The sequence below is a fragment of the Megascapheus bottae genome, chromosome 3 (assembly GCF_031878675.1).
Source record: "Megascapheus bottae isolate mThoBot1 chromosome 3, mThoBot2.hap1, whole genome shotgun sequence".
Lineage (NCBI taxonomy): Eukaryota > Metazoa > Chordata > Mammalia > Rodentia > Geomyidae > Megascapheus > Megascapheus bottae.
Window position 1 is genome coordinate 59,219,531 of NC_143511.1, and position 23,002 is coordinate 59,242,532.

The following is a 23,002-nucleotide window of genomic DNA, read 5'->3' on the forward strand; positions in this document are numbered from 1 at the left end:
ATGAAATGAGCTTGAGAACTGTGGAAATAGGATTGACAAGGCTTGCTTTTGTCCCCCTGGAATTCTCTTCCATCTTTTCCTCACTCCTTTGCTTTACTTGGCTAACACACTTGTTCTTATCTAATAGGCAGTTAGTTGAGTGTCCAGATCTGGAGATCAAATCCAGTCTAGAGACAGGATGTGTCATTCAGGTAACATAGTTTAGCACTTATGTGGACCAAGATCTATGATGACCACTAGAAATATGGCTCTAGTCTAATCTAGCATGGTCTCATCCCATTTAGAGATCTCACTGCAGATTCCTTAGAAATGGTAGTAATTACAATCTAAAGGCCGTTCGTGTCGTTCTAGTGGTAAAGCACCAGCCATGATCAAGAAAGGTGAGCAAGAATGAGTCCCCTGAATGCAAGCTCTAGTATCAGCAACCAAACAAATAAAATTCTGCTTTAGTTGGGTGCCAGTGCACTTAGGAGGCTGAAACTTGGAGGATTGAGGTTCCAAGCCAGACCAGAAAGAAAAGTCCCAGAATTTCCATCTCCAATTAAGTAGCAAAAAACCATGCTGGGAGATGTAGGCCAAGCAGTAGAGCACCATTCATGAACAAATGATCAGGAGGCTCTGAGTTTAAACCTCAGCACTGGCAAGACCAAAAAAATCTACAAACTGAGAGGTTGCATAGTAATTCCAGCACTCCCAAGGCTTAGCTCTCGATAGCATCAATGGCTAAGGGATAAATAGCAGAAGAAGAGAGCAAAAAGGCCAAGAAATGAAAGAGAAAAAAAGTCATAATGGGGGGGGGTTAAAAAAATAAACTCAAGGGCCTGGAGCATAGCCTAGTGGTAGAGTGCTCGCCTACCATGCACAAAGCCCTGGGTTCGATTTCTTGGTACCACATACTCATAAAAAGCTAGAAGTGGTGCTGTGGCTCAAGTGGTGCTAGCCTCAAGCAAAAAGTGTCCAAGGACAGTGCCCATGACCTAAGTTCAAGCCCCAGGACTGGCAAAAATAACTCAAGATTAAGGTATAGCTTAGTGGTACAATGCTTACCTAGCATGTGAAAGGTCCTAGCTTTGATCCCCAGGGGGTGAAAAAACAACAACAACAACATATGGGCTGGGTATTTGGCTCAAATGATAAATCACCTGCCTAGCAAACATCAGGCTAAATTCAATCCCAGTACTCTGTGCGTGCATGTGTGTGTGTGTGTGTGTGTGTGTGTGTGTGTATGAGGGGGGGGAGGGAAAGGGAGAGTGAGAGAAACAAAAGCAGAAAAAAGGGACAGGAGTTTGGCCTAGTGGTAGAGTACTTGCCTAACATACACAAAGACCCAGGTTCAATTCCTGAGTACTACATACAAAGAAAAAGCTGGAAGTGGTGCTGTGGAGAGTGCTCAGGCCCTGAGTTCAAGCCCTAGGACTGGCAACAAAACATAACAAATCAAAACAACAAAATAAACAAGCTCTAGAAGTGGAATGACTTGATTCAAAGCTTGACTCTTGCTACTTATAAGTTGTGTGATCGTGTTGTATAAACTTTCTGTGACTCAGTTTTCTTATCTGTAAACTGGAATCAATAAAATACTTACCTCATAGTACATACCTTCATTGTGATGAAGATTGAATGAGTTAATATTTTTAAAGCAATTAGTGCCTGGCACATGGTAAGCATTAGGTGTGTTCTATAAATAAAACATAAAGGAACTGAATGAGAAAAGCCTAACACATGGGAGTGATGGAATAAAGGATCAACACAGTCAAATATAATTGAGAGGTTCAATAAGACCATGGGAAATGGTTGGTAGATATCTCAGTAGGGACATGTGACACAGACAGTACAAATCCATTTCCTTTTACTCTTGGGCAGCCAGAGCCGATTACTTTCCACAGTCTACCGTAGAGTTAGTTGGGGTCGTGTGATTGCACCCTGGGTAATGAAAAGTGGGCTGATGATACATCTTACTTTCAGGTCAGTTTCCTAACATCACCTGTGAAACTCTTTACATCTATTTCTTTGCTTATCTATGATTATAGTTAGAGAGGACCTAGAAGGCAATTGTAAGCCTTGGGGAGTGGTAGAGACACAGATAGACCGAACTAAGATCTCTGAATGCTTTGTGGAGCAGTACTTCCCCCACCTCAAACAAACACACAATGGATGATGGTGGTAAGCCACTGAATTTCTGGGGTTTACAACAACTGAAATTACTTATACTCATGTAAGACAAAAGATATTTTAGAATATATTGTGTAGATAACAAGCAGAGGTATGGCTCTATTTAATCCGTCTGTCTGTCTGTCTGTCTGTCTGTCTGTCTGTCTGTCTAACTGGGGGTTGAACTTAAGGGCCCAGTACTTGCTAGTCAAATGCTATACCACTTGAGCTGTGTCCCTAGTCTTTTTTGGTTTTGTTTTTGGTTTGATCTTTTTATATAACCCAGGCTTGTCTTAAATAGGCCATTATTGTGATCCTTCTGCTTCAGTCTCTATAGTTTTTGGACTATGCATGTGAGCCCCAAATTGCAGCAATAATTTTTTTATTTTTCCTTTTTCCACCAAGTTTCTAAAAAGAAGCCTATCTTCTCAGCTTCTATTCTTAGCTGCACTGTATATAGAAACATGTATTTTGCATGTATTTGGGGAGATAATTTTAGTTGCTGTTATAAAAAATCCCTTAAAGCTCAGTGACAAACAGTTCCTAAAGCTCATGGACTCCTGAGTAGCCTTAACCAGTAGCAACATCTGCTTCTTGCTTTCATTCCAAGAAGAGCCTTCTGAGACCAACTGGGCCTCTAACAATCTTATCAGATTGTTCAGAATGCTTCTTCAGTGCATTCTATTTAATAATAATAATAATAATAGGGGCCGGGAGTTTGGCCTAGTGGTTAAAGTGCTTGCCTAGCATGCATGAAGACCCGGGTTCGATTCCTCGGTACCACATATAGAGAAAAAGCCAGAAGTGGTGCTGAGGCTCAAGTGGTAGAGCTCTAGCCTTGAGAAAGTCCAAGGACAGTGCTCAGGCCCTGAGCTCAAGCCCAGGACTGGCAAAAAAAAAATAATAATAATAAAAATCCTATGTTCTTGAATGACTCCAGGATGAGACTAAGGGACTGGGCATCAAAATCATCTTCCCTAAATGTCATAGTAGAGATTACACTGCTCAGATCTGGAGAGGAGAAATCTGGGTAGGCCCCATCTAGGCCATTCTCCTTTTCCCCTAAAAAGTAATTGAGGGCTGGGCATAGTAGTAAATGCCTAGATTCCCAGCAGATCCCAGGAGAGTGGCAGAGATTGGAGGGGCAAGAGTTTGAGACCAGTTCCAGCTAAGTTAGAGAGACCCTATCTCAAAAATAAAATTAACACAAAAAGTCTGTGCAGGTGCCAGTAGCTCAGGCCTACAACCATAGCTACTCAGAAGGCTGAAATCTAAGGAAAAGCCCTGATACTTGTATCTCCAATTAACTACCAAAAATAAGAAGTGGAGCTGTGGCTCAAGTGGTAGGGTACTAACCTTGAGAAAAAAAATCAAGCAAAAATCAAACAAGCAAACAAAAACAACCCCAGGGACAAAGTTCAAGGTGCACATTTTGAGTTCAAGCTTCAGGACCAGTTCAAAAAGAAACAAAAGGCCTAGAAGTCTGTTTTATCATGTCAAATGGTGATGAGAGAAGTCCTGGATTCAATTCTTAATATGGATGGAATGGAAAAAGAGTGTCTAGAGGGAGACACACAGAGAGAGGAGCGTTATGGAAATTTTCTTTAAGGGGGTCAAAAGTCAGCTGGCATGATATAGGAAATAAACATGGGAGCTGACTACAAAAAGTAGTCCCTCAAGGGGCCAGGAGTTAGGCCTAGTGGTAGAGAGCTTGCCTAGCCTGCAGGAAGACCCAGGTTCGATTCCTTGGTACCATATACACAGAAAAAGCCAGAAGTGGAGCTGTGGCTCAAGTGGTAGAGTGCTAACCTTGAGAAAAGCCCAAGGACAGTGCTCAGGTCCTGAGTTCATGCCCCAGGACTGGCAAAAAAAAAAAAAAAGTCATCCCTCAAAGATAGCTGAAAGAGTAGAAAAGCAGATTTCTTATGCCCATCCTCATTTCCTCTTCCTCTTGTAGGAGTGAGCAACCAGTGGGGCTAGTCTAACTCATTTCTGAGCTCTTTTTCTCTGCCTTCTACCTAATGGTCTCTTCTGATTCTGTCCTGAGGACAGTAGGGCAAAGATCAGGCACAGGACCAATGACCTCACTTTTGTAGCTTGGCTGCAGAACATATGGCTCTGCCTAGCCTGACTTAGAGAGAGGATCTTTCCTGCAACAGGCCAATTCCTAGCTCATGAAGTTTCTGTCTTGAATCCAACTGAAGTCTTATCCTCATGTTAGCTAATTAATCTGATTAAAGGAGAATTTGGAGAAAGGAAGGATGTGTGTAAAACACCTCAGATGTCTCCTGGCTAGTAACTGAAGTCACTCACTGCGGGTCCTGTCTCCCCCTCCACACACACACATATAATACTATATATGCAATATATTTGTACACATATCTATACATACATACACAATTAGGGGTTTGAACTCAGGGACTTGGGCTTGCACTCTATCACTTGAGTCATATTACCAGCCTTCCCCCCCTCAGTTCTAGGGGTTGATCTCAGGGCCTAAGCACTGTCCTTGGGCTTTCCTCAAGGCTAGTGCTCTACCACTTGAGCCAGCTTTTCTATGTATGTGGTACCGAGGAATCAAACCTGGGTCTTTGTGCATGCTAGGCAAGCACTGGACCACTAGGCCAAACTCCTGGCCCCCAGCCTTTTATTTTTACTCTTTATTTTTCAATGTCTCATACTTTAGCCCAGGGTCAGCCTCAGACAGTGATCCTCTAACCTTCACCCCCAGCGTAGCTGTGAATACAAACAACTGCCACAATGTGATTCCCCTCCCCTTCTCTCTTTCTCCCCTTGCCTCCCTTCCTTGAACTCGGGATCTCATATTCTTGCTCAGCTTTCTTACTCACAGCTGGATTTCTACCACTTAAGCCACTCCTCTAGTCAAGCATTTTGCTGTTAACTGGAGATAGCATCTCTCAAACTTTTCAGCCCTACCTGACAATCCCGACCTGTGCCCACAAGGGGCATAGCACAGGCTTCACATAAAGCCCAAGGGTCTGGCACTTGGATGAATGATTTGAGTGCAGCAAATTAGTCTGGTAAACGCCCTGGAGCAGAAGGGCTTTGCGGCAAGCAGCTTTCACAGGCGTTCCTCCGGATCCTGCTGTCAGTCACCTCGCGGTGACGTCGGGCCTCCCTGAGCCCCGCCTCCAGGTGACGGACGGCGCCCACAGCCTGTCACGTGCTGGCGGCTGGCCAATCACGGGGGCGGGGCGGGGCGGGGCAGAGCTGACTGTGGTGGGAGCGTGAGTTGGGGCCTCTCGGACGATCCTGAAGTTCCCTGGCCTGGCCTCATGTTGCACCGCCGAGCCGATCCGGAGCATCGCCAGCAGGCGCCTGAGGACCTCGTCCCGGCAGCAGCCTTCCGGGCCAGCGGTAACTGCAGGGCGGTCGGGACTCGTTGGGACACGAAGCTGAGCGAGCGCTGCACCCTTTCTAAGGCTTAGGAAGGTCTGACCCCGCGTCAAGGCCGGCCTGCCCACCCCAAGCCGGGGCTCGCGGGCCCGGAGAGGGACTGCAGGCCCTTTGGCGCTGGGAAGGTCAGGCCCTAGGGCTCTTGCTTCAGAGGACAGGGACCGGAGGGCGTCTCAGAGCTTGGGCCTGGCCTGCTGGTGGGTGAGAGCGGGGAGAGGGAGCCAAAGAGCTTTGCCAACTCCTTTCTCCCACCCTTCCCAGAGCATCAGCATATTCGCTACAACCCGCTGCAAGATGAATGGGTGCTGGTGTCAGCTCATCGCATGAAGCGTCCTTGGCAAGGCCAAGTGGAGCCCCAGAATGAGAAAACAGTGCCCCGCCATGACCCCCTCAACCCTCTGTGTCCTGGAGCTACAAGGGCCAATGGTGAGGTGAGCCTGAGAGCCCATATCTACAGTGTGGACCATCGAGGCAGTACCTCCACCCTTGCAGCTAGCTGTCCCATCAATCACCAGAGGGAGCTTATTCCATCAAGCTTTTGATGCCTTAGACTGTTGCCTCCCCACCCTTGGGCAGCCTGTGCAACCCTGAAACAGCCCACCAGATGGTGGTATGGGGGCAGTGGACAAACCTATCTTTGTCAATAGGTGAATCCCCACTACGATGGCACCTTCCTGTTTGACAATGACTTCCCAGCTCTGCAGCCTGATGCTCCTGATCCAGGTAACTTGATTCTAACCATTGACGGGGATGCCAGACCTCTTGGGAGAACTGCTGCTGCAGTGATAATATTCCTTTATCTTAGGTCCCAGTGATCACCCCCTTTTCCAAGCAGAGGCTGCCAGAGGAGTTTGGTAACTATGAATTTATCATCTTAAACTTCAACACAGCATTGAAGATGAAGCCCTGGGATTGGCCCTGCCCCTAGTATCCAATCCCTATCCCTCTGTTATCCCTCACCACCTAGTAAAGTCATGTGCTTCCACCCCTGGTCGGATGTGACACTGCCACTCATGTCGCTCCCTGAAATCCGAGCTGTCATCGATGCGTGGGCCTCAGTCACAGAGGAGCTGGGTGCTCAGTACCCTTGGGTACAGGTCTGTGAGGCCTCCCCTTTTCCTGGAAGAGAAGGGATGGGGAGATGAAAATCTGGTTCAGGGAAGTAGGATTCTTGTTTGAATGGGGTGTTGTTGGAAGGGAGTTGACTCGATGCCTTTTGGATGATGGAAGCTCTCTACCCCTACCCAACAGATCTTTGAAAACAAAGGAGCTATGATGGGCTGTTCAAACCCTCACCCGCACTGCCAGGTATGTTTGTTAGGGATTAGAATGGCTTTAGTGGAGTATAAGCCAGCATTATGAACAGGGATAGGATAAAAGAAATATACTAGTGATATAAAGGCTTGGAAGTAAAATACCTGCCTTTCTTTTCTGTTCCTGTTTCTGCCAGGTGTGGGCCAGCAGTTTCCTGCCAGATACTGTTCAGCGTGAGGATCGGTCTCAGCAAGCCTATCAGAGTCAGCATGGAGAGCCTCTTTTAATGGAGTATGGCCGCCAGGAGCTCCTTAGAAAGGTGGGCCTTCTTATCCCCAAAGAGAAGTATATGGAGGAGAAAGGAAGAAGGGAACTAGCAAGAGACATGCTAGAAAGCACTAGCAGTAATCTAAGGAAAGATGATAGTGACTTAGACTCCGGTGAAGGTGATAGAAATGGTAAGAATCTATCAAATGCTTTATGTTTATTTGACAACTTCTTTATTTGCATACCCGCTCCCCTCACACCAGTGTTAAGGATCTCATTTCCATTCTCTCTGCCCAGGAACGGCTGGTTCTAACAAGTGAGCACTGGTTAGTGCTGGTCCCCTTCTGGGCAGTGTGGCCCTTCCAGACTCTACTGCTGCCCCGGCGGCATGTGCGGAGGCTGCCTGAGCTGAGCCCTGCTGAGCGGGATGGTGAGTCTCCCAGCTGGGACACAGGGACTGGACTCTGGCTGGAGTGACTCTGGTAGGGCAAAATGCTGGTTCCCAGCTGAGACTCGGCTTCTGATTCCAGATCTAGCCTCTATCATGAAGAAGCTCTTGACCAAGTATGACAACCTATTTGAGACATCCTTTCCCTACTCCATGGGCTGGCATGGTGAGACTTTTTGAGTGTCTCTATTTAGCCCCAATGGCATTTCTCAGTTCTAGTTCCCTGGGGGATGTGTCAAGAGCAAGGATGCTGGGGTTGAGGATGGAACAGCAAATTTGGTGAAACTCGTATGCTTTCTAATGCCTGGATGCCTCTTTGATGAAGGATGCTGGGAGATGTAGTTTCAGGTATCTAGCCTGGTTTGGGGGTAGGAATAGAAGGCTTGAGAAAAGGGCCCTCTCCCTTCTTTTTTTTTTTTTTTTTTTTGGCCCCCTTCTCTTTCTGGCCCCCGCTCGCTCCGGCTCCGCTTGCTTGCGCTCTCTGTCGCTTGTTGCAGTCTCGTCTCTGCCACTTCCGGCTTGGTTGTGTCTCGTCTCTGCCACTTCCGGCTTGGTTGTGTATGTGGGATACCGAGGAATCGAACCCGGGTCTTTGTGCATGCTAGGCAAGCACTTTAACCGCTAGGCCAAACTCCCGGGCCCTCTCCCTTCTTTTTCTCAGGGGCTCCTACAGGATCAGAAGCTGGGACCAAGTGGGACCACTGGCAGCTCCATGCTCATTACTACCCTCCACTTCTACGCTCTGCTACTGTCCGGAAATTCATGGTTGGCTATGAAATGCTTGCTCAGGCTCAGCGGGACCTCACCCCTGAGCAGGTCAGACCTTGAAGCATCCTGGATTCTCAGGCCCCCTTTTCTCCTATCCTCCTTAAGGGATCCCAACAATCATGAGCCTGAAGAGCCTCATAAAAACATGGGCATTCCTAGGAATTCAGTAGCTGTTCTACCCCATCCTCTGAGAACTTCACCTATCCTGACCACCCCAAACCCTTATCACAGTGTGTCACCTGGGTGTCTAAAAGTCCATACTATCATTCCGGGTGGCCTTTATCCTCCCTGATTGTCCGTCTCCTTTCCAGGCTGCTGAGAGATTAAGAGCACTTCCTGAAGTACATTACCGGTTGAAGGCAGAAGAACAAGGAAACAGCAGCCATCATGTCACCACACAGAGCCCAGGCTCTTGAAGCTTTCTCCCTGAGAGAACTGAGGTCTGGAGTGTAGGCAGATGCAGCATCAATAAAACTACTTCTTGAGCTTTAAGCATCTGTCGTGATACACAGGAGTAGGACCTCTAGCAACATCAGAGATCTGGGATTAAAAGCCAAATGTTGTTCTAATCATTTTTTCTTTGCTTACAGATATTTAAAACTTTGAAGTGCAAATTCTAGCCCACATCTCTGTCTGGGTTTGCATCTGTCCTGATGATTCTCTTATTCATGTTATACATGTTATAGTTTAAGAAAGTGTGAAAGTATTATACTCTTAGCAGTGGCCAAGGCTTTGGGAGGCTGGAATCCTCTGCACTGTCGGGCCTGTGTCAGCTCACTGAATCCCAGCCTCAGGGGTTGGTAGGAAGAGGGTGAGTAGGATTCTGATCCCAGTGGTCAGTGGCCAGACCCTGGGCTGCCAGCCAGAACCCTGACTTTGTAAGTGGCTGCAGTTTGGCTCTCCTCCATCCCACAGGGGCTAAAAAGGGTGGATAAGGAGTGTGCATGTGGCTTTTTGTCCTTGGCTTCCTCAGGCGCCCACGTGTAGTATGTGTACCCCCAGAACACCTGTTTGCTCCCCCCCACCAACCCAGCCATTGCACATGGTAGTAGACAGCTCTGGCAGGAAAGGGACAGCAAGAGTTAGAAGCCCCAGAACCTCAAAGCAAGGTGTCACTCTCAGAATGACATTGATTCTACCCCCTCCCATCTGAATGTGTTTGCTCGGTGAGGTGGGGGGGGGGCAGGTCGAGTGACCAGGAAAACATGTTACTGCATGTTTTCAAATTAAGCAAGGCATGTGAGTAATGCAAAGATGGCCAGAACACTTCTATTAGTCTTTTATTTTCCTCAGGGAAACGGAGTTTCTGGGTGGGGAGATTACACAGAGGCTGGACAGTGACTGGACGGGACCCAGAAGAACTTTGGCTGCCTGCCTTATAGTCCAGGGTGTATTTGTTTTTGTTTTTTCTTTTTTTTTCTCTTGAGAGAGACCTTGGAGGAGAAGTGTCCAGGACTTGACAGTATTATCTAGTCAAGAAGGAGATCAGAGCTATAGTAGGCATTTTCCTTGACCATCCTGGAAAGGAGGCTGATTTTTTTTAAAGGCAAATATAAACATACTCTTACCTTGACCTTACACCTCTATGTCCACTGCAATTTGGCAAATTTTAAACACCACTGGTACATAGGTCCAACCTTCAGCTTGAGATTTAACTTGCAAAAGACCTGGCGTTTCTAAAACCACAATACTCAGCAAAGTTTGAGAACTATTGCTTTACACTGGATTTATCTTATCTGGAGTCTGGGGCACCTTCTCTATTTCCAGTCACCTGCCCAGTGCTTTCTAAGCCTTAAATCTGAGACTTTTTTGTGGATCGCTGGGAGAGGAAGGGGCCTGAACCCTTGTAGTCTTGCTGTCTCCAGATAAGGACAGACTCTCAGTCCAGGTCTCAGGAATACAGCTTTAGGCTCTGTCCTGCCATCCACCCCCTGCACCCTCCTCTATCCCAGACGGGACAGGAAGTGTCCAGAGGAGGTGGGGGTGGATGTGATTGACAGTCCGAGGCTCCAATGGGCCGTGAGCCCCCGCTATTTCACCTCTCTCCTTCTATTGGTGCCTGAGTGGAGCCGCCCCCAACTGCAGGAGTCCAGAGCAGGAACGAGTAGAGGCCGGGGCAGAGGGCGAGGGTGGAGGGCGCTGGCGCTGGCGGGCTGCAGAAGGTGAGGCCTGGTGAGGCGGGCGGGTGTTGACTACAGTGTTGCCAGGAGGAGGCGGGGCAGAGTGGTGTTTGATCTCTAGGGCCCAGAGTGACCGTCGGTCCGTTAGTGTTGTGTGACTGCCTGTGAGGCTGAAGATGTCAGAATGTGAGACTCAGTTGCTGTAACTGTCAGCTCCTGTGCCGGTGTCCCTGTACTTGTAGCTGAGTCTGCATGTGGGAGTAGAGGGTGGGGTTGTGTGGGCAGTTTTGGTGAGTTGTGATGGTGTGTTTGTGTGTAAGAAGGACGGTGACTACATGGGGAATGTGTTCTGGGAAGGTCTCTGGGATTTAAGATTGTGTCTGCTAGTGTGAGAGTGGGTGCTTAGGTTTGGGTGTGCCAGTGTGTCACTTCAGCAGTAACAGAGCAAGAACGAGAAACTTGCGACTGTGTGTGTCCTGCATCCCAACAGACAGAGCAGCCCTGGGGGACCCACTTTCACAGCAGAGTGAAGCTAACCTCTCTACTTGGCTTACAGTACAGACGGGCCCATCCATACATCCCTAATACATATGGCTTACTTTCTTTCTCTCTCTGCTCATGAAGTATTCCTACCCCCCTCCTTATTTTGTATTTCACTGTATTTCTTCCCCTTCTTGGAGATATGTTGCTTTGGGCCACTTCACAGGCTTTTTTTTTTTTCCTGCTCCCAGGTGTTTCTGTGCATCTGTGTTTTGAGTTCTGCTCTCATGCTGTCTTTCAATGACCCTGTGCTTAACTCTCCTACTTGGGGTCCTGGAACAGTGCTGAGATGCTGATCTGCCATTGCAAAGAGGAGTTACTTTTAGGGAATGCTGGAGTGGGGGGTGGGGGAGAAACAGAGAAGGGGGAGGAGAGGAAAGACACAGCACCAGGGAAAAACTATGTGGAGAAGATATGTAAGTTTGTGTGAGTCGTAGTCGTGATGCCTGAATATATCTATATGACTCTGACTATCTGAGAGTGTGGGTCTGAGGTTAAATGTGAGTCCTGTGTATCTGGAGACCAAAGGCATTTCCTGGTGCTGGGGCCTAAAGGGTGGAGTGGGAGATGAGAAATGGCTGAAACTTCCAGGGAAGGGGTAACTGAACACTGGCTTTTCTGTATATCCCCCAGTTTGGGGCATTTCTTCCCTTGGAAGCACAGACAGCTGTGTCCTAATGAAATATTTGCTGGGGAGCGAAAAGAATGGAAACAAGAGTTTTGTCTGCTTTTTGTTTGATTGTGTCCATGTGTGTTCAAAGGAGTGTCTTTGTTAACTGTGCATAGTGAATCCATATGTGAATGTGGCTATATATGACTGTGAAAACACAGAGAATTTCATACTGATGAGGGACTTAATAAGCAACTGTTCTCTCCCACTTGTTGGCCCTGGCTGTCTGTGGCTTCCTTTCTAGTCTAGGGGGAGCCTCTTCCCTTTCCAGGGATTGGGGTGGGAGGAGAGGAAGAGGGAGGAAAGAGAGGGGGAAGGTGGGAAGTAGGGGGAGCGTGCAGGAGATGAGGGGAGGGGGCCTGGTTAGGGGCAGCTGGGCTTCAGAGCTCAGAGGGGGTGGGACAGAGAATGGAAGGAGGGATTAGTTCTGGAGTCACAGAACTGCATGGAACAGGAATGCTGGTGCTGTGGCGGGTAGGAGAAGTACTGGAGGCCACTGAACACTTAGTCACTGGGATCATAGTAGGTAGGGCTGGTCCAAGCAGGGTCATTGTGGCTGGGGAGTCAGGAGAGGGGGAGAGCTGGAGTGAGCCACCAAGATATACTCAGACTGATACAAACACAAGAGGCACATGCTCCATTGAACTCCAGAGGGGTAAGTGTTCTTCTTCTGGCACTCTGGACAAGAGTGTTCTCCCCATTTGTTTTTTTACCACTGCCTTTGCCCTGACCCTCCTCCCCACCAACATCTACCCAGATCCTCTCTCCTAGCCTTCTTCTCCAGAAACATGCGTACACACTGTTAGAGCGTCCTTTTGAGATCTCCTGACTCCAACCCAACCCTTCCTTGCCTCATTGGACCTCCTTTCTGTCTCTTGGTCTTCAGGCCTGAGTGATTAGGACCTATTCTCTTAATGTTGTGATCTTTATTCCAGGCCCTTGTTCTTGCAGGCTCCAAGTCTCCCTCCCCTTTCCGCCACCCTGTCTCCATCTCCATCTGCTGGCTGCTTGCCCGTCCCCAGCCTCTGGCAGCAGCCAGGGCATCTGGATCCGCTTAACGCTGCAGCCTCAGCCTGCACCCTAGCTTCATCCAGCCTCATAGGCTAGACCAACAAGATTTCAAGCCAGCCCCAGCCGAGTAGCCCAAGTAGCCAGAGCAAGGGGCCAGATCCAGGCCAGAGACTTGGAAGCCAGAGCAGGGCTAGGCCTCATGGTAAGATTACAGGGTGATTTTGGGTACATTATATAGGCCCCATGCCACAAGGTGATAAGATTTGCTTCAGGCTAGTTAGAGGCAGTGATTAGCTCAGGACAGGTGGGGTGAATGCCAGAATTCCCAGGAAATGGAGTGGAGGGGTTAATGGGAGTGGTTGAACCAGTGCCAGCCCTTGGTGCCAAGGGTGGGTGCCAAGAGTGGTATGTGTGTTGGGGGGGGGTTGCTGGCACAGTCTGTTGCCTCAGGCTTTTGTTCTGGGCCCTAAGCCCAGGACTGAGATGGTTGTATGTGTGTGTGTGTGTGTTTGTGTGTGTGCGCACACATGTGCATATTATATGTTAGGTGTATGTGAATGTGTTACAACACTGGAGATATGATTGAAAAGAAGGCTTCGGATCATATCTTTCCATTGCTTCCAGTTCAATTAGTGCCTGTGTTTTCAGAAGCCCTAGCTTTGGAGCGGAGGAACCAGGCTGTAATCTCCTGTTGCAGGGAAGAGGGATCCCTGACTCTGTCACTTTTCCCACAGATGAGCCACAGCTACTCAGGGCTGAGCAGGGTCCTGGTGGTCGTGGCTGCAGCACTGGTGTCTTCCTCTTCTTCCTGCCCCCAGGCCTGGGGACCCTCAGGTAAAAAGAATATTTTGTGACTCCCAACTCTGACTTAGGATTTGCTGTTCTATGTGGCCCCTTCCTGTGACTTAACTGTGACACTCCGTATCCCTGCCCACAGCCCACAGGGATCCCTTTTCTACTCTATCCTCTAACTTCTGACTTGTTTCCACAGAAGTTAACTTTTTTTTTTTTGCCAGTCCTGGGACTTGAAACTCAGGGCCTGGACACTGTCCTTGGGTTTTACTCAAGGCTAGTGCTCTGCCACGTGAGCCACAGTGCCACTTCCAGCTTTTTCTGTATATGTGATGCTGAGGAATCGAACCCAGGGCTTTGTGCATGCTAGACAAGCACTCTACCACTAGGCTGCGCTCTCGGTCCTCTCAGGCTTTTTCAAAGCCTGCCTTGGCTGGCTTTGAACTGATCCTCAGATTTCAGCCTCCTGAGTAGCTAGGATTACAGGTATGAGCCGCCAGTGCTCAGCTTGCATAGTATATTTTGAAACTTTAACCCCAGTCTTGCGCCTTATCCTTTCACTCTTAGAAAGTGGGCTAGAAGGGAAGGAGATGAAGAATATCACCTCAAAAGTGCCTTTTTCAGGGGTCCAGTATGGGCAGCTTGGCAAGTCGGTGATGCTATGTTGCCCTGGAGTAAATGCTGGGTAAGTACACCATCTGCCAATTGATAGGACATTCTTGATCTACCTTTACTTATGTTCCCTCCCTTTGTTCTAACCCCCTTATCCTCATTTAATAGAAAATTCAGCCAGAGGCAGGAGTGGATTCTTACTTGGTATACATGAGACCATTTGACCCCAATTCCTGCCTCTCCACACCCCTAAAAATAATAGATATGTATGTATGTATGGGCACTAAGTGCTTGGTCTATTCTGGGCTCTAAGATGCAGGAATACACAAGCCAGGAAGTTATTGGCTTACATTCTAATGGGGGAAGTGAACAAGAATCTTGCCAATGAGTAATATCTGCAGGACAGAAAACTACACATGGAAGAAGATGATTGAGTGATTACTTCTCTCTCAGGAAGTGACATTGCAACTGATTTCTGAAGATTAGGGAAAAAAAGGCAGCCATACACAGATTAGGGTAGAAGTATTCCTGGTAGGACAGTGAATACAAAATGCTTCTCCCCAGGGAGAGATGATATCGTAAGGGTTCCAAAGAGAGGAGAGACATGAGGGTAAATAGAGGCAAAGGAGAGTTTATTAGCATATGCTCCCAGGCAAACTCCCTGTTTCGGATCAGAGAAGTCAAGCTGGGGTTTCTATAGGCAGGGGAAGAAAAACATTTTCAACTTATGGGGACTGTAGTTAACAGGGCAAGTACAATCAGTCAGCTTACGGGGACTGTGATTAACTGGGCAGGTACAATCAGGCAGCTTATAGGGGCTGTGATTAATCAGGCAGGTACAATCAGCATTGTGCCAGTGTATTGGACCACAGCCGTTCATCAGAAGAGGGAGCGGTCTCTGCTGCCACCTCAGTTGTCCTCACAACCTTCAATGGCCCAACAGATATAAGGGAACTTTTTAGGATGAAAACAATCTTGTCTCTTGATAGCACTTATCTAAGCCAATAGAACCTAGTGGTGTGTGTACCTTAGCACTTTTTTGTGTGTGAATTATGCTTCAATAAAAATACTTTACAATCATTAAAAAATACTTCCCCTGAGATGGGTAGTAAGAACTCAGTACTTCTGAGGAACAGAGCAATGTTGCCAAAAGTATAGTTGGTGAAGGGGGAAAAAGGAAGGAGCTGTGAAGGAAAAGAATGTAAGGGACTTTGTAAGGCAGTGAAGGTAATTTAGATTTGATTACAAGTTTGACAATGGAAGCCTATAGAGAACAATGCTATGGTCTGACTTGATTTTTTTTTTTTTTCAATCAGTTGTAGGGCTTGGACTCTGGGCCTGGGCGCTGTCCCTGAGCTCTTCAGCTCAAGACTTCCGCCCTACCCCTTGAGCCACAGCACCACTTCCTGATTTGATCTTTAAATCTTCTCTCATCTCACTTCTAGGACCCCAGTTTCCTGGTTTCGAGATGGGGAATCAGATATGCTACAGGGACCAGAATCTGGGCTAGGAAATGAGCTGGTCCTGGTTGAGGCACACAGCACTGATGAGGGCACTTACATCTGTCGGACGCTGAATGGTGCCCTTGGTGCCATGGTGAACCTGAAGCTGGGCTGTGAGTTGGGGAGGATGGTGGTGGTGAGTCATGTGATCCCTACGAGAATCTAGAGTGGAAACCCTCTGGGATAGGAGCAGACCCTCTGCCACACCCTCTGCCTCTAGACCCCCCAGCCCGTCCTGTGGTCTCCTGCCAAGCAGCTGCCTATGAGAACTTCTCCTGTACTTGGAGATCCAGCCAGGTCAGCGGTTTACCCACCCGCTACTTCACTTCTTACAGGTGTGTGTGTGTGTGTGTGTGTGTGTGTGTGTGTGTGTGCCTAAGCAATTGAGTGTGCTTGCAAAATGTGGGAGGGGAGGTAGGGAAAGGGGCTAAGGAAAGCCTGGGAGAGGGTAGAGGGCCCTCTTTTCTTTCCTGACCCCAGATGGCCCCTCCCTACCAGGAAGAAGAATGGGCCAGAAGCTGCTGACAGTCAGAGGTAGGATATAAAGAAGTGACTGGGGGCTCCTGGAGTGTCCCACATGGGTGTTTCTTAGCCTAAGGCCATATTGTCCCTCCTAGTGAGGGCTCATCCACAGGGCCCTGGCTATGCCCCCAGGAGCCCCAAGGGGCTCCCCGCTGTGTGGTTCATGGGGCAGAATTCTGGAGCAAGTATCGGATTAATGTGACTGAGGTGAATCCGCTGGGTGCCAGTACACGCCTGCTGGATGTGAGCTTGCAAAGCATCTGTGAGTACGCATCCTAGACTTCTATCCAGATCCCTATCAGAGACCCCGGTCAACGCAGGCTCCCCTTCATACACACAGATGAAGTCAAAGGGATGGTCTCTGTTAACCTCTGAATACTCTCCAGTCTGCTGCCACAAGTCCTTCCTTCTCCCATATTTCCTGGAGGCTGTTTAGCCTCAGGGCTCACTCCTGCTTCTAGGCCTGTGTAGCCAAATTGTGCTTGAGTGTGTGTGTGTGTGTGTGTGTGTGTGTGTGTGTGTGTGTGTGTGTGGCGGGCAGTAAAACAGATGGAAATTTGGGCCAAATCATTTTTCTTGGCTGGAAAAATTTCCTCTTTTATTTACTCAACAAAACCCACACCTCCCACTGGTAGCTTATTTTATAATAAATATATGATAATAGACAGGCGGATCCTAGACTGATGATCGTTTCCGATTTCCCCATTCCTCTTGGAAGTACCTGGCTAAGATGCTTTCAAGCACACTCCTTAGGAAGGAATGAACACCTACTGTCTCCTTTGACTTTGTGTTTGGCTGCTCTTAGTGCGTCCTGACCCACCCCAAGGGCTGCGGGTGGAGCCAGTACCTGGCTACCCCCGACGCCTTCATGCCAGTTGGACATACCCTGCCTCCTGGCCTCGGCAACCTCACTTCCTGCTTAAGTTCCGGCTGCAGTATCGTCCTGCACAGCATCCAGTCTGGTCCATGGTAAGGCCTAGAGTATGTCTTAATCTTGGGCTGTGGCTTCCATCTCTGGGTTCCTGATCCTGGATGTTTGTAGTTTCATTAGCAGCTCTGATACCTCCCTTGGCCAGGCTTTGTGTTGGGTGGTGGGGTTGTAGCTTTAAAGACAGATTGAGCCTTGGCCTGGTAAGACTATAACTATAGTATAATCCTATCCATGAGAAGACAGCCAGTGGCTTTTCTAGGAAACAGTGCTTTTCACCCAGATGTACTGTCTCTTATAAACACCTGTATATCCAGTTGCTTAGTGGTGAATTTCCAGTGCTATCCCAATCCCAAAGCTTAGCTGCCATCGGATTTGGGGGAGCACCTCAGTTGTCACAGTTTTTGATGTTGGTACCCTGTGTCTTGTGTATATGTTTATATGATTTGGGGAAAGGGAATCACACAACGGGAAGACTGAGGACAAACGGTGAACCAGTGCAACAGTGATACTCACAAGACACTATGCCAGAAATGAACTTTACAGCTGAGGGTGGGGGTCCTGAGGGAGGGAAGGTGGGAGGAAAATGAGGGAGGGGGGAACAATGTTGGGCAAGAAATATACTCATTACCTTACTTATGTAACTGTAACCCCTCTGTACATCACCCTTACAATAAATGAAAATAAAAAAGATCATAATCCATCTTTAATGAAACTGAGGTATAGAGAGACCAAAAAGTTTACCTAGACCAATTTGAAGCTCCTCTAAGTGGTCACTAACCAATATTATATTCCAAACCTTAGGTATAGACTCTACCCTGTGAGCTACCACGGTGGCTGCAGGCCGTCGGGGATGGCATTGGAAGGAAAGGGTACCATTTGAAAACCATTTGTCTAGGCTCTGTGCCGACAGCAAGACTAAGGCCAAGGGCCTATGATAATGTCCTAAGGAATTATCTTAACTCCCAGGTGGAGCCCACTGGCTTGGAGGAGGTGATCACAGATGCTGTGGCTGGGCTGCCTCATGCTGTACGGGTCAGTGCCCGGGACTTTCTGGATGCTGGTACCTGGAGCGCCTGGAGTCCAGAGGTCTGGGGAACTCCAAGCACTGGTGAGAGAGAAAGCTGAACAAAAGGGCAGAACTCTCACCTGCAAAGTATCGATTGGCTAAATAACTTCACTGAAGGTGGCAAGGTGGCACATCCTTTCCCTCACCCCCCAGTCACAGCCAGGCTGAAGCGATGGCTGCCCTAGGCCTTTGTCTTGCCGCAACCTCACCCTGTCTTAAGCCTCTCTACCAACCCTTCCATCCTTGCAGTTACTGTACTTCTAAAAGCCGCACCCTAGAAGCTGGTCATGCCCTTTTAGCCTCTGCCTTCTAGGCCTCTACATCCATCTCTGGCCATACTGATATGGACATTTCACATACCCTCAGGTCCTCTATCAAAGATACCTGTTGAGGACCAGCTACCTATGCAACCACGAGAGACAGAAGATCAGATGGACAGCCCTGCTCCTGCAAGACCTTCCCCGAAGCCAGACCCACAGCCATTTGGTGAGTTTAGGCAGATAAAGACTGCAGAGGATGAGGAGAAGATCCTGAGAGAAAGGAACACTGAGCTGGGGTAGGCTTATTCTGATAACCCTGCGTGACCCTCTTCAGATCACAGAGACCCATTGGAGCAAATGGCTGTATTGGCATCTTTGGGAATTTTCTCTTTCTTGGGATTGGCTGCTGGAGCCTTGGCACTAGGACTCTGGTAAGTAACTGCCATTCATCCGTCAGCCTCTTTAGAACCCTACAGAAGCTGATGCCCAGAAATTACACCTGAACTTGTCTGATTCTGAAACTACTTCTCTACTTTGATCCACCCACTTTGTGATTCATGCTGATTCTTGGCTTTTTACTAATTAAACACAGTTGGAAGTCACTGAGATATCCCATATTGCTTGAGAGAACAGCTGCTTTTTTGGGGGGGTGGAGGGAGTCAGTTTTGGGGCTTGAATTCTAGGCCTGAGCGCTGTCCCTGAGTTCTTCAACTCATGGCTAGTGCACTACCACTTTGAGCCACAGTGCCACTTCTTGTTTTCTGGTGGTTAATTGGAGATAAAGAGTCTCATGGACTTTCCTGCCTGGGCAGACTATGAACCACGATCCTCAGATCTCAGCCTCCTGAGTAGCCAGGATTATAGGCGTGAACCACTGCCTTTTTGTACCCTAGGCTGAGGCTGAGACGAGGTGGGAAGAATGGACCCCAAAAGCCTGGGTTCTTGGCCCCGATGATTCCAGTGGACAAGCTTCCAGGTGAGTATGGACTTAGTAATGTCATTCCTAGTCTGACAGAGTCTGGTTTAAGAGCTTTATGCCCCAGTAGTTTTAAGAGTATTAAGAATTAGCGTTGGGGGCCAGGAGTTTGGCCTAATGGTAGAGTGCTTGCCTAGCATGCATGAAGACCTCGGTTCCATTCCTTGGCACTCTATCACTTGAGCCACTGCACCATTTCTGGCTTTTTCTATGTATGTGGTACCAAGGAATGGAACCCAGCTCTTCATGCATGCTAGGCAAGCACTCTAGCACTAGGCTAAACTCCCGGCCCCAGGCCTTTCATTCTTGAGGTCATTCTTGAGTACCTGGGCCCCAGAAATGGGTCTCTTCACTCTCTCTCCTTAGGGTACTGGGGATTCTAAAAGGGCTCTCCACATTTTCTGGATGTTAGACTCAGAACTGCATATCTATCAGTTCTTTTGGATTATCTTAGATGTGTGTATGTGTGTGTGTGTATGTGTGTGTGTGTGGCAGTCTTGGGGCTTTAACTCAGGGCTTGAGTTCTGTTGCTGAGCTCTGGTCTCAAGACTAGCACTGTACCATTTGAGTCACAGTTCCATTGGCAGTTTTTTTGGTGGTTAGAGAAAAGAGTCTAGGGAGTTTCCTGTCTGGACTGGCTTTGAACCGAATTCCTCTGATCTCAGTTTTCTAAGTAGCTAGGATTACAGGTGTGAGCACCAGCATCCAGCCTTCCCTCATTCTTAATGTATGTGTGCCCAGAGTTATGTCTACCCCTTCATCTTTGGGGTGTTGGGGCTCATTCAGAATTGGGCTCCTCTGTTTCACCTCAGTGTATAGGCTCAGAACTGGTTTGTTTCCCCACCCCCTTACTGTCATTCTCAGGATATTTAGGCTAAGCCCCAGTCTTACTGTGTCTCTTAATTTTCTTCCTGCTCTTCTAGGTGCTTCAAACCTATAGAGGACCCAGGAGAACATCTTCTAATTCTACCAGTAACTCTTGCCTTGCTGACATGTCTAGATGGACATGTCAAAATCAGGCAGGGCGGGAGATCTCTATAGATGGGATTCTCAGCTGGAAGAGTGCATTTCTTTGAGATCCTGTTTTCTATACTTGCCAGCTGAAAGGTGTCTGGACTTCTGGTTCCATCTGAGGAATGTATGTAAATGTGTATGTCTGTGTCCACATGTGCTCAAGTGTATGTGAGGCAGAGAACATATGTTTTCTGCATATTGTATGTATGTAGGTACCTGGAGAATATGTATAGATTCTTGATTCTTGACCTTGGCCTTTGGGAGTGGGGGAATTGTAAAGATTCAAAATTAAAAAAACAGTGAGGGAGTTTTTTAGAGGTCATACTTGGATTATTGTCCAATACTTCTTTATTATTTTGGCATTTGGGGGTCCCAATCCATTTTCCTTTTCAGTGCCAGATTCAAGTCTGGTAGATTCCCTTGGAGCCTCTTCCCTTGGCGTGCAAACCACCGAGCCAGACTGCGGTTTTGGGGATGGATGCAAACACTTCGTCGAGCCAGGTGAAGCCTAGGAATGGAGAGGTCCAAAGCTAAACCCATAGCAGGGAGATAAGATTGTCCAGGGATTGGGGCATGTGGCAGATGAAAACCTCAGAAGGCATCAATATTAACAAGTTGGGGCTGGCACTGGATAAACACGAGGGTTGGGACTGAAGCCAGAATCCGTGCTATCAAGAGTGGGGACAGAGCTTACACAAAAGCCTGGAGGTGACAGTCCCCATCAGCCTCCTGACGCTCCACCTGGATGACCTTCCTCAGGAGCTTGTTTGAGAGTGGCTGTCTGTAGAGCTGAGTACAGCATGTAGTGCTGGGTGAGAGTGGCAATGCTAGGAACAACAGAGCCATGTGTTCAGAAAGGTCTAGAAACAGAACTGCTTTATCATACAGCTGAAGGTTGGAGTTCCTGGGCCCCTAACCCTCTAGTCTACTCACCCAGTCTTCTATTACTCCCCCACAACCCCCCTACCAAGACTTACCTGTTCCAGGGTCTGGGCTCAAGAGCAAGAATAGCAGCAACTGGCCACTGATGGTTAAGAATACCTTCATACTGTCAGCCTAGACACTGCTCTCTCCTCCTCTCCCCCTACCTTTTATCTGGGCACATTTTACCTGGGGCACCAGGTGAGTCAGAGACAGGTGCAGATGCTTTGCTTATCTTGTGATGTTACTAAGCTCTAATTCTTGAACTGTTGCCATAGACTCTTTCCATTTCTAGGACCACCATTTTCCTGGGCTCCTAGGCTTGGATCAGAGAAACAGGGGAATAGTAGTACATAATAAGGAGACTGGCTGATGGTACAATCATTAAGGCCAGCTAAGGAGCCACAGTAACATCTAATAATTGACTTCATGGTTATAGTCCCATAGCCACACATTCACAGTCACACCTTGGTCATTGAATCTCAAGGTCACACTCATGATTAGGCAACCAGACAAAAATCATAAAGTCCCAGTTACACTCAATGTCTCACAGTTTTCTTTCTATAATCAGCCATTCATACTAATAACATTCTAATGGAGTTGTAGGCGGGATGGAAACATAAGGCCAGCAAGTACTAACTTGCCTTTATTACAACCCACCTCTTGCTTTGGCCTGCCTGTCTTATTAGGAGACATTGATGGGAATGGGTCCCTAAAAGTCAGCCTTTCTGGCTGAGGTGAGGACTGCTTTCCCCAGGAAGATGAGGAAAGGTGAGTTGGAAGATAAAAATGGTGCGAGATTGCTGTCAAAACATGAAAGGCCCGGGGCCGGGAGTTTGGCCTAGTGGTTAAAGTACTTGCCTAGCATGCATGAAGACCTGGGTTCAATTCCTCGGTACCCCACATACATAGCAAAAAGCCAGAAGTGGTGCTGAGGCTCAAGTGGTAGAGCTCTAGCCTTGAGAAAGTCCAAGGACAGTGCTCAAGCCCTGAGCTCAAGCCCAGTACTGGCAAAAAAAAAAAAAAAACATGAAAGGCCCAAGAAACCTTACCTTTGCCTAGTTCCACTTTAGAAATGCCAGTTGGTGGATTTGGCATTTCTAGCCTGTCTCTATTTAATTGGTTCTGGTATTTGAACTCAAGACCAAGCACTTGCAGACACTCTACCACTTAAGCCATGCTGTTAGCCTTATATCTCTAGAAAAAAAAAATCTACTCAAATCCCTGTCTCTTTCCATATGGGACTTGGAGGAACATCTCCCCTCCCCTTACATTCAGCAATATCCATTTTTCTATCTATAGCCCACCTTCCTGCTCTAGCCCTAAACACATCCCATGTTGTCTTCTTCTATTTCTATATCTAGACCTCCCTGTCCTCTTTCCTGTTCCTCTCAAGGCAAAACTTCAACTTCTGATCACTCTCTGAGAAACTGCAAACTGCCTAGGTAAGACATGCTGTTAGGTTACTGGTCCACATTCCTGATCTGAAGAATTTCAATCCCCAAGTCCTTCCCAGTAATTGAAATATAAACTGAGTATATACCCAAATATAAACCCAATTGTCCCTTATTTGGATATTGCAGGGTTTTCTTTTCTGCTCTGGGGCCAGTCACCATTTAGATAGCCCTTTTCTGTTACAGGGCTGCTCTAACTTTCTAGATTAGGGAGGTGTCCCCCTCTAGCTGAAAAGCTGAGCCATTCCTCCAATCCAGAAGCTCCACTCCCTGTAGTTTCTCTCAGAGGTCTTCTGACAGTATCCT

The 23,002-nt window shown here is 47.8% G+C and overlaps 3 protein-coding genes across 7 annotated transcripts; 2 read left to right on the forward strand and 1 right to left on the reverse strand.

Moving 5' to 3' along the window:
• The first annotated feature begins 5,385 nt into the window (after window positions 1-5,385).
• Window positions 5,386-8,920, forward strand: Galt (galactose-1-phosphate uridylyltransferase). 3 transcript variants are annotated; one of them, XM_090330166.1, is made up of 11 exons: window positions 5,386-5,529; window positions 5,830-5,999; window positions 6,216-6,291; window positions 6,374-6,422; window positions 6,536-6,665; window positions 6,820-6,876; window positions 7,019-7,141; window positions 7,387-7,519; window positions 7,620-7,703; window positions 8,199-8,353; window positions 8,617-8,920. In XM_090330166.1, the coding sequence occupies exons 1-11, from the start codon at window positions 5,448-5,450 to the stop codon at window positions 8,719-8,721; spliced, it is 1,164 nt and encodes a 387-aa protein (XP_090186292.1). In that variant the 5' UTR covers window positions 5,386-5,447; the 3' UTR covers window positions 8,722-8,920. The 3 variants fall into 3 exon arrangements, with proteins under 3 accessions (XP_090186292.1, XP_090186293.1, XP_090186294.1); XM_090330167.1 differs by lacking the exons at window positions 8,199-8,353; window positions 8,617-8,920 and adding an exon at window positions 7,757-7,943 and having other exon boundaries at window positions 7,620-7,653; XM_090330168.1 differs by lacking the exons at window positions 8,199-8,353; window positions 8,617-8,920 and adding an exon at window positions 7,732-7,802 and having other exon boundaries at window positions 7,620-7,653.
• A 1,447-nt stretch (window positions 8,921-10,367) lies between these two features.
• Il11ra (interleukin 11 receptor subunit alpha) lies at window positions 10,368-20,644 on the forward strand. 3 transcript variants are annotated; one of them, XM_090330152.1, is made up of 14 exons: window positions 12,123-12,290; window positions 12,587-12,848; window positions 13,381-13,480; window positions 14,006-14,123; window positions 15,496-15,665; window positions 15,773-15,887; window positions 16,051-16,086; window positions 16,170-16,336; window positions 16,880-17,043; window positions 17,972-18,113; window positions 18,438-18,557; window positions 18,666-18,762; window positions 19,225-19,307; window positions 20,231-20,644. In XM_090330152.1, exons 2-14 carry the CDS (start codon window positions 12,846-12,848, stop codon window positions 20,245-20,247), a joined length of 1,332 nt encoding a protein of 443 aa, XP_090186278.1. In that variant the 5' UTR covers window positions 12,123-12,290; window positions 12,587-12,845; the 3' UTR covers window positions 20,248-20,644. The 3 variants fall into 3 exon arrangements, with proteins under 3 accessions (XP_090186279.1, XP_090186278.1, XP_090186280.1); XM_090330154.1 differs by having other exon boundaries at window positions 12,126-12,290; window positions 14,063-14,123; XM_090330153.1 differs by lacking the exons at window positions 12,123-12,290; window positions 12,587-12,848 and adding an exon at window positions 10,368-10,467.
• Window positions 20,630-22,049, reverse strand: Ccl27 (C-C motif chemokine ligand 27). Its single transcript, XM_090330169.1, has 3 exons — window positions 21,299-22,049; window positions 21,016-21,148; window positions 20,630-20,829 (listed from the first exon to the last, which is right to left on the reverse strand). The coding sequence occupies exons 1-3, from the start codon at window positions 21,366-21,368 to the stop codon at window positions 20,673-20,675; spliced, it is 360 nt and encodes a 119-aa protein (XP_090186295.1). The 5' UTR covers window positions 21,369-22,049; the 3' UTR covers window positions 20,630-20,672.
• Between the last annotated feature and the right edge of the window lie 953 nt (window positions 22,050-23,002).